The sequence below is a fragment of the Sinocyclocheilus rhinocerous genome, unplaced genomic scaffold, assembly GCF_001515625.1.
Source record: "Sinocyclocheilus rhinocerous isolate Xijiao unplaced genomic scaffold, SAMN03320098_v1.1 scaffold1045, whole genome shotgun sequence".
NCBI lineage: Eukaryota > Metazoa > Chordata > Actinopteri > Cypriniformes > Cyprinidae > Sinocyclocheilus > Sinocyclocheilus rhinocerous.
The window spans coordinates 777,151-786,731 of NW_015645361.1; the positions used below are offsets into that span (position 1 = coordinate 777,151).

Below are 9,581 nucleotides of genomic sequence, written 5' to 3' on the forward strand. Positions count from 1 at the left end.
ATATTAATTCTGCTGTTAAAAACAAATAAAGAAGCCGTGTAGGAGAGTGGTTATTATGTGCAAACAGTGAGAAACTCTATATTTGTGCAGTGTGCTCATGTAAAAAAAAAAAATCTATTCCGATTTGAATCTTGTGACAGATAAACATGCACATCAACCCAATCACATTCTTTAGCGTTCATGTAAACACTACATTCAGATTCATCAATCGGAATGAATTCAGTACGACTGAACCAAAAATTGTGCATGTATACGTAGTGAGGCAGGTCAGGGAGCCGTTGATTCCACTCCGCAGCAGGGCGCGAGATTTGCGCGCGAAAACTGTGGCGTTGTGGAAGAGCGGGAGGGGTTAGACGCCATATTGAATTTTACGGGAATGTTAGGGATAAACTTAACAGTCTTTTCAATGTGCACTCACGATATAAAGGACCTAAATCATGTAATTTTTGACAAAATACTTTTTATGGAGATTTTGTCCACTGAACGTTTTTTTCAGCAATTGGTATGTTGTTAAAGCACAATATTTTAGAGACACTGTAATGAGGTTACGTAAGTTCGCTAATTACTAAATACTGAGACATGTACTCCCTATTGCATATTATTACACCAACACATACTCCTTGAATCTATAAAAGTCTAATTTTTGGCACCTGGAACTCTTTGACTGAATATACAGTTATTTCATGTTTATATTACATGGCCAAACAGCTGTTCCTTCAGATTAGTAATACTAATAATACATTTATCTTTTGTGTCTTTGTGTGTTGTCCTCATCATTTCACTAAAGGAATAAGCCACTTGAGATCATGACAGATTTGAGTAGTCATTTGACCACAGTAAAATAAAACCATAGCCTCGAGGGGCTTATTGCAAATATTAAAAATAAATATTAAAAGATTGGGGTGAGGGATTGATCCCTATGGATCTTAAGGAAAGACTGTCAGAAATGACTGGTTAGAAAGATAACGAGCCTTAATGGTGGTGGTACAGTGTAGTACAGATGGGGGACACAGTGGTGTGTCAAGACGATGGCTTTGACGGATTAGCATTCATTTACCATAGTATAATTCACCCATTTCAAGGTACTTGTATAAATTCTAAACAGTGGGGGATAAAGGACTATATGATTTAGTGCATCACTCACATCACTGCAGTTTATCAAGAATAATAATGGCACAGTGATTCTCATGATACATATTAAACCCAAAATGTAAATAAATGTAAAAAAAAAGGAAGTTTTTTTTTAATTCCGGTCTACAAAAAGTGCATCTGTACAAAACAGAACTATACAAGTTCTGTACAAAAGTCCTCTTCATACACTTTTGTAAAACTGGTCACACACACACGAAAAAAGAAAAAAAAAAGTGCCAAAGTAGCAGGTCGAGCTTTCAGTCTCCAGGTATCTGGCTTGTATACTTTTACTGTACAATTTCAAACTTAACTTTCATTCACAACTTAAATGCAACATGGCATTTTATATTTTAAATTTAAATGTTAAGCAATAATGGTTCTGTTCTTGGCCTTCTCCTCCTCCAGAATAATAGTGACTATAATCAAAGTTAGTCTACATCCAAAAAAATAAAATCAATTCTAACAGTCAGCTCAATCAAAAATAATCCAGTATGTTTTCCAATAATCCAGAATGTTAAAAGTCAGTATAAAACAACCAATGAAACACAAACGGCACTGCATTCATGCACAACACATTTACACACCGAATCCATTCCTGCAAAAACCTTTAAATCAATGTTACATTCAAATAAGTGACAAACTATACAGACTCAAACCCCCCAAAAACGGTTACTTCAGAGCAAGTCCGACTGCTTAAGTGTAGTTATTGCATTAATATATTTTCTGGAGACAAGCACAAGGTCCAAAAAACCAAAACCTGTTGTACACAAAACATCCCTCTTCATGCATAAAAAATATCTTTAATATTAATTTAGCAGGAAAAGAGTTAGAAAGAGTCCAAGATTAGGTGAGCAGTAAGTACTGCCATCAAACTAATTTGTCAAGCTAACTGTTAAGCCATTGCCTGAGAAAGAGGAGTTTAACAACAACAACCCTTGTGCATAGTGGGTTCTCAAAACATGGAGAAGAGGACGAGGAAGAATAATCTCTCTCTTAATACACTGCTGTGAAGCTTTAATGACAAATAAAAACAGGGATAATTAATTTATCTCCTGTGTCGTCTCGAAGGTGAAGAACCTCGGTGTTTTGAAGAGTATCTGGACCACCGGCCAGTACTTCTAGAGTCAGCTTCACATGAATTAGCTCTTTTTGTTGAGTGGCGTGACCCTGGTAAGCCCCGCCCATCTCTGTCCGGTCTCTGTTCTCCGATTGGCCGCCGCTCTGCAAACCGTGGGTCTGTGGGCCTGTCATTCCTCTGTGGGTTATTAGGGTATTCCAAAGGTATTAGCCGCGGCATAGACATGTTGCTCGTGTCACGCTGGGGGTAGGGTGTGGAGGCGGGGCCTGTTTCCACAGGTGCATGTATAACAGGTGTGGTCACAGTGCTTGGTCTCCTGATTGGGGGATAAGAGAGACTGCGGGTCGGCGGCTCTCGTTCTCGTTTAAGAATCTGCCTGGCGTCGCTTTCAAAATCATTTTGCATTGTTTTGATTATAGTTTTACGTCTCCTAGCATCCTCAAACAAAGCTCCCCAATCACTTTGTTCCTGCAGAAACGCATTAAAACGTCATTAAAAGCTGTCAGAAGTACACAACAGCACCTCTTGTGGTGGGTTGAGAAATGAATGTATAAATACTGCATGCATGTTACCCTGAGGGTGCGTAGATGTCCCAGTATGAAGAGACTAAATCTGGCTCTTGTAATGGTTACGTTCATTCTCTGCCGATTTCCAACAAACCTTAAAAAGAAAGGAATGCAATATTTGAACCAACATCATGAATATTTAAGTTGAATGATATATAGACTATGCACGCTTACCCAATGGAACCCGTTTCACTGCTGGCTCTCACGCAAGACACAATGATGCAGTCCATTTCTCTGCCCTGAAAGCCATCGACAGTATCCACATCAACCCTAAAACACAATTACACATCTTTCAACTGTACATACACAAAGTATATACACACTACCGGTCCAAAAGGTTTGGAATATTATGATTTTGTAATTAATTTTTTTTTAAGAAGTTTATTATGCGGGGGAAGTCGTGGCCTAATGGTCAGAGAGTCGGACTCGTAACCCAAAAGGTTGCGGGTTCGAGTCTCGTACCGGCAGGGATTGTAGGTGGGGGGAGTGAATGTACAGCGCTCTCTCCCACCTTCAATACCACGACTGAGGTGCCCTTGAGCAAGGCACCGCTCAAGGGCACCTCAGCATAAATGGCTGCCCACTGCTCCGGGTGTGTGTTCACGGTGTGTGTGCACTTTGGATGGGTTACATGCAGAGCACTAATTCAAAGTATGGGTAACCATACTTGGCCACATGTCACTTTCATTATGTTCACCAAGGCTGCATTCATTTGATTAAAAAAAACACAGAAAATGGTTCTTTTTAATTGTAATATTTCACAATATTTTTATTTTTTTACTATGTAAACATTGTAAAATGTAATTTATTCCTGTGATGCAAAGCTGAATTTTCAGCATCATTAATCCAGTCTTCAGTGTCACAATCTTTCAGAAATCATTGCTTCTGATTGCTGCTCATTTAATAATGATGGTTCGTATTACTATAAATTTCGCAAAGATAATAAAATGTTTATTTAATGTTAATATTACATTTCATATTTTTGTAAAAACGCTGATGTGACACTGAAGATGAATGGCTGCTGACAATTCAGCTTTGCGTCACAGGAATAAATTACAAAAACAGTCCTTTTAAAAATTGTAATAAAATTTGAAAATATTACTTTATAATAAATATATAAATAATAAATGCAGGTTTGATGAGGACTTCAAGGATTCTCTAACTTCTTTAAAAAATAAATAAATAAAATAAATATATAAATAAATATTATTATTATTATTAATAATAATAATAATAATAATAATAATAATAATAATATCTATATTACTCCTAACATTTGACAGGATGTCAAATTATCAGGAGTTTGCTTTCAAAATGTATGGTTCAAAAATAGAATTATAGATACAAAAGCGCAATGTTAATTATTATTTCTTGTGGCAATCTGCAATAAAGTTGTTTTAGAAGTTGAACATGACATTTTGATGAAAGATTATAAAAAACATCTTTTCTTAAGTAAAGTTGCACACTGAACACTCACTGAAGTTGCTTGTTGTCGATGCCTGAACCCCTGATGGCTTCCAGTATGCGTTGTTTCTGGGCGTTGTAGGGCGTGATGACGCCCACTCGCACAGACTGCTTCTCGCCCAGCAGCTTCAACAGCAGCAAGACCAACTTGACCTCTTTGTGGTTTGAAAATGAACTGACCAATGGAGAAACAATAAATTAACTGTTCAGACACGAGAAGTAAAGTAGTAAAGTCCTTTTTTCTTACTCTCTCTCCTTCTTCTCTATCCCATCAGTCACATCGAACACTTTGTAGGGCTTGAAGGGCCAGCTGAGGGAACGGCGCTTCTGAGCCGTCTCACTGAGGGACAAAAGGACACATATCAGAAGTCCATATTTCTACTTGACCTTGGGTGCACATTCTACATTTTTTGCCACACCTCCCAATGCAGATGAATTACTAGCTAAAAAAATACTTTAAAAAAAAAATTGCAGCTTGCCATTTAAATTAATACATTCTTCCTGAAATGGCATCAGGACATTTTGCACAACTAAATTGTCGTTTTGCGACTGTTAATAGAGCAAGACTGTTACCCTTTGTATTAACACTGAAGCCAGACAAAAAAAAAAAAAAAAAAAAAAGCAGCATTAGCATGAAGCTACTTTACATCACAGAACGCAGAGTTAAGATTCAAGGCCTAGTCACACCAAGAGAGAATATTTGCTCCATAAATTCAGCAAACCAGTGTTATTTTAGTATCACTGATATACTATTTTAGTTTTTGGAAATCTTTTAATTAGATTACATTTTTATATTTTCCATTTTCATTTCAGTTTTTAGTTAATTTTAATTTTTGTGCATGTCATTTTTATTAGTTTTTTTATATCTAGTATTTTTTAAATTTTAAATGTAATTTCTGTTAATTAATTAATTAATTTATTTTTATAGTTCTAGTTTAAGATAATCCTGCTGCAAACCAGATAAAATGCCAAAAAGTACACCTCTATTACTGCCATATTGTTCAACTGAATATTCCTATAAATCTCACCATCACTGGATAAACAGGGCTGGGTATTGCCAACTACTTCACAGGTTGCATCACATTATCACAACTGGATCAACTGGAAGCTACTTCAAAAGTGCCAGAGATACCCAGCATGTCCACAAAAGAGCGAGTCTGTAGGCTTTGTTCCAATTTTTCCTGCAGCACACTTCACCTTTCATAAAGCATCTGAATATCTGGAGTGCTTTTTTGCGCCGCTCGTTTAATACACCTTTCATCTGCGGTTTATGTTGCATTTTCATTTTATTCTCGGTATGAATAGACCTTCACAGCAAAGTGAGCGTAAACTGCAAACAGGATGGCAACATCTGTGTCAGTGAAACACGTTTCTTGAGATCTGCAGATGGTATAGGGTGCGTCTCAATCAGCTCCCTAGCTCAGTAGTCACATTTGTACTTTGTAGTCATGCTGCCGGAAACAAGAGTAAATCACTGTCCCAATGCGCAGTGAGCCTGGGAACTGACCGGATTCGTGTACACGATAAACTGATTCACGAGCTCGGGAGCTGATTGAGAGGCACACATAGTTTGCAGTAAGCAGCTCACTATGTTGAGCACTCACCACACACACAGTCCTCTCAGCGACCTGAGGAGTCTTAATTCAGACTCGGTCATAGTCGTCTGCTCCTGAACATACTGCCTGCACTGGCCCTGCCTACACATCTTAAACATGACGAGGAGTCTGATTCCAGACCATTCTCTTCTCTCTCCCTCGCAACACAAGTTGAAACGCTCCAAACCAACAAAGAGCCGTGTGTGCATACCAGTCGTCCTTGAGAGCGCTGTTGTAGATGTACTTGGAGGGAAATTCACAGATGTCCGGGTGCATGCGGTACTGTACGCTGAGCAGGAGGATGGGTTGTTGCTTTGACTGAAAAAGACTTTGGCATAACCTTGCCATGAGAGACTGGTCGTAGCCAAACTCCTTTGCTTTCTGTTGAAACGCACAAAAAAATATAATAAAATAAAAATCATGCACAATGCAAAGACAATTTTTTCTGCAGCTTTAATTTATGGTCACTTATATTTAACCCTTATGCTGTTCTGAAAACCCTTTAACTAATTTGGTGTCGTGTGTCAAAAAAAAAAAAAAAAGACCGGCCTACAAAAATAAATAAATAAAAAGGCTTATAAAATCGTTCATTATGCTATATTACCAAACATTAGATCAAATCTTTTAATCAACTGGTCTTCTTTGTTAGTACAGGTTTTGGTATTAGCTTTTGATCATAGGCCTCAATCATCTGAGCTTATGCACGTCTGTTTATGAGTGAACACTGAAAAAAAGCATTATTTTTGGATAATTTTGGCAATGTTCACTCAAAAACTGAAGTGCATAAGCTCAGATAATTGAGGCCTATGACTTATCAGCTCCAAAAAGAATGACAAAACCTGTGCTAATTGAAGTTGTTAAAAAGATTGAATCCAATATTTGGTAATAACATGGCATAATAAAAACAATATAGGAAATTTTTTTTTAGGCCTGTCATTTTTGACTGGGAATACCATAAATGTAACATGGTGTGTGAGGAAAGTCAGAGGAAAGTCGGCTACACAAAAAAAGACCTACACAGAATTCTAACCATTTATGGGTTTAAAATTGCATTGCACAAATACTCCGTGACTAATATGGCGAGTTACCTGGGAGACAACCGTTGGTGGAAGCTGGTTGGGATCACCAACAAGGATTACAGCAAGACTTCGGTACCGCATGGGAATCAGAGTCTCAGTTTCTTTAGCCTGACTAGCCTACAAATGTGCAAAGATGAACAAAGTGGCTATGAAATATAGTTGTTAGTAGTATTAATGGATTTATAATGATATAAACCTTATATTCTTTAAATAAACACTGATAAGTGCGCACCATGACAAAAGCCAAATAAAACATGACATTACGAACATCATGTAGTTTTGATTGTGTTGTCTTAACTTTGCACTAGCAGAGATTCAGTTCATCGGAGATGTCAATTGACGGTAAGTAAAATTATAATTGTAATACTTTTGTATTCGACCAAATAAAAACACATTTCATGGAATCACAAACTATAAGAGATTCTGGTACCTCATCGATGATGACACAGCTAAACGGTGCATGTCCGAGACGACAGAAAGCATTCTCGAGGACAGTACTTCCACTGGTGCTGAGTGTGCAGCAGATCACATGAGCATTTTGCAGCACAAGAGCTTGACTTTCCTGTCGCCTACTGCGACACTAAGAGACAAGAGGTACGTTTGTTTGTATTAATAGAGCAAGTACTGTGAAACATGTCTGTGAACAAATGGGACTGTTTACCTCTTTAATCTGCCGACTCAGTCCTTTTCTCTCCTTCAGAAGCTGCAACTTCTGCTCCATCAACATCTTGAACTGTCAACCAACCCATGAGGTTTAAAAAAATAAAATAAAAAATAATAATAATTCAAGACTGCATTAAAACAAAAATTAATGTGATATCCATATTCTTTGTCTTTTAGAAAATCGTGTGTGGAGAATGCATTACCTCAGAAGAATCCTTCTTGGTCTTTGCACATCGCTGGGAAAGATTGTCAATATTTTGGTCCAGTTGCTCTTTCTGCCTGTGTATGTCAGCTTCTACAGTTTGCTGGGCTCGCTCTACACACACACACACACACACAATACATTAACACCACATGCATTAACTATTGAAAAGTAAATGCATCAATTTCTCTCTCACGTGCTCTAGCTTTAGTCTGGTGGTCGAGGCTGAAAGGTTTTAGTGACTTCGAGATGGTCCTTTCACTTCCCAATCGTACCAGGTTTATGTCACCGCAGTTACCTGTACACAAGTGTTGTGTGAAACATGCTCTAATGTGACAGTATATGGCATACATGCTTTTTTCAGTTGTCAATGTGTGCGCAAGCTCAGAACCTTGAGGAGCGGTGATGTTTCGGCATTTCTCTTTAAAGATCAAAATTACTTTCTTCATCACACTGTCGATGGCAGCGTTTGAGGGTGCACAGAGAAGAACACGGGTCCGTCGAGACTTGGAGTGAAAGTTCCCCGCAGGAGCAGCACTGTTAGTACCCTGACCAGATAACCACACAAAACACTCAGCAAAAAAAATAAAAAAATAAAATAAAAGTATCTTGAAAGCTGCAGATTACGGTGTCCTTGTGAGCATGCACAGTATGCAGGCATAAAGATCAAGACTAAAAAAAAAATAAAAAATAATAATAATAATAATAATAATAATAAAAAATACCGAAGACAGTAGTTTGTACAACAGGCCACCAATGGTTTTACTCTTCCCGGTTCCTGGAGGACCATGAATGAGGAGAAATTTTGGGGTCTTCTGCGTTCTCTGTATCATGGCAAGACCACAAGCTATTGCTCTTGCCTGGTCCCTGTTGAACTCCTAGAATGCAAAGAAAGAAATGGCGAAAGAGAGAGTACACATTATGACAACATGTGGGATCAAAATCAGGTTCACTTATTGGACTTACACATTCGTCCAACAAAAGGTACTCGAGCTCAAACACGAACAAGAACAGTTGTCTAGGGTTACATTTTGACGCAAAACATTCTACAAATAAGTGAATTTGGACAAAAATGCTTATAGCTAAGCACAGCACATTTGGTTTGCACCCCTTATCGGACACGCCCAGTTCAGTTCATAAACTCTCTGCTAAAGTAGTGATGATTTGAACCTGGTGTATTAAACAAAGGTGACATTCAAAACGTGCAATGTTTTAAGTCCCTGGGACCAGGATTAGGAAAAACTGCTTCAGATAAACCCAAACTCACCGGTGAATCCAGGTCCGGTGGGCTATCCAGAGTGTGTGTGAAATAAGATGCATTTGGAGCAAGAAGAGGCCGCAACATTAGTCCATTTCGCAGCAAACACAGCGCACGGAACTCCCGGAATATGCTGATCAATGACCCAATAACTTCACAGAGCACAGGTTGGGAATTCACCGAAGATACATTACCACGAGTCTGAATCATCAAGTTTAGGGTTGACCTGGAACCTGATGAGGGACAGAGTAATGAGACAGTGGACAAATGTACACAATCCCATGACACAACACTAGTCACACACCTGGATCTCTGTTAGAAACACTGGACCGGGACACATAACCGAAATGAGGATGTGGTTCATGGAAATTAGGTTCATCATGGGCATATGCCCCAGTGTTGTCAGGCAACCAAAGAAGCACAAGGTCATCTTCTTTCGGGTAGAGTTGTTTCATATCAGTTTCCTGAGAAATGCCTGCTACAAAAAGTAGTAAAACTTTATGAAATGGTTGATACTTGAAAGTATACCCCCCCCCCCCCCCCCC

The 9,581-nt window shown here is 38.4% G+C and overlaps 1 protein-coding gene across 4 annotated transcripts in view; it reads right to left on the reverse strand.

Annotated features, from left to right (window-relative positions):
* Positions 1-898: 898 nt before the first annotated feature.
* The window catches only part of setx (senataxin), a 22,225-nt gene continuing 13,542 nt past the window's right edge, over positions 899-9,581 (reverse strand). For 3 of the 4 annotated variants that reach the window (XM_016509545.1, XM_016509544.1, XM_016509543.1), the window contains exons 11-25: positions 9,341-9,532; positions 9,046-9,269; positions 8,504-8,656; positions 8,170-8,326; positions 7,975-8,076; positions 7,780-7,892; positions 7,575-7,646; positions 7,344-7,493; positions 6,923-7,030; positions 6,046-6,215; positions 4,487-4,579; positions 4,253-4,414; positions 2,950-3,045; positions 2,782-2,869; positions 899-2,677 (exon numbers count right to left, since the gene is read on the reverse strand). In XM_016509545.1, the coding sequence (XP_016365031.1) occupies positions 2,177-2,677; positions 2,782-2,869; positions 2,950-3,045; positions 4,253-4,414; positions 4,487-4,579; positions 6,046-6,215; positions 6,923-7,030; positions 7,344-7,493; positions 7,575-7,646; positions 7,780-7,892; positions 7,975-8,076; positions 8,170-8,326; positions 8,504-8,656; positions 9,046-9,269; positions 9,341-9,532 (2,381 nt within the window). In that variant the 3' untranslated portion in view covers positions 899-2,176. The remainder of the gene's footprint in view (positions 2,678-2,781; positions 2,870-2,949; positions 3,046-4,252; positions 4,415-4,486; positions 4,580-6,045; positions 6,216-6,922; positions 7,031-7,343; positions 7,494-7,574; positions 7,647-7,779; positions 7,893-7,974; positions 8,077-8,169; positions 8,327-8,503; positions 8,657-9,045; positions 9,270-9,340; positions 9,533-9,581) is intronic. The other variant, XM_016509546.1, reaches the window with a different exon arrangement.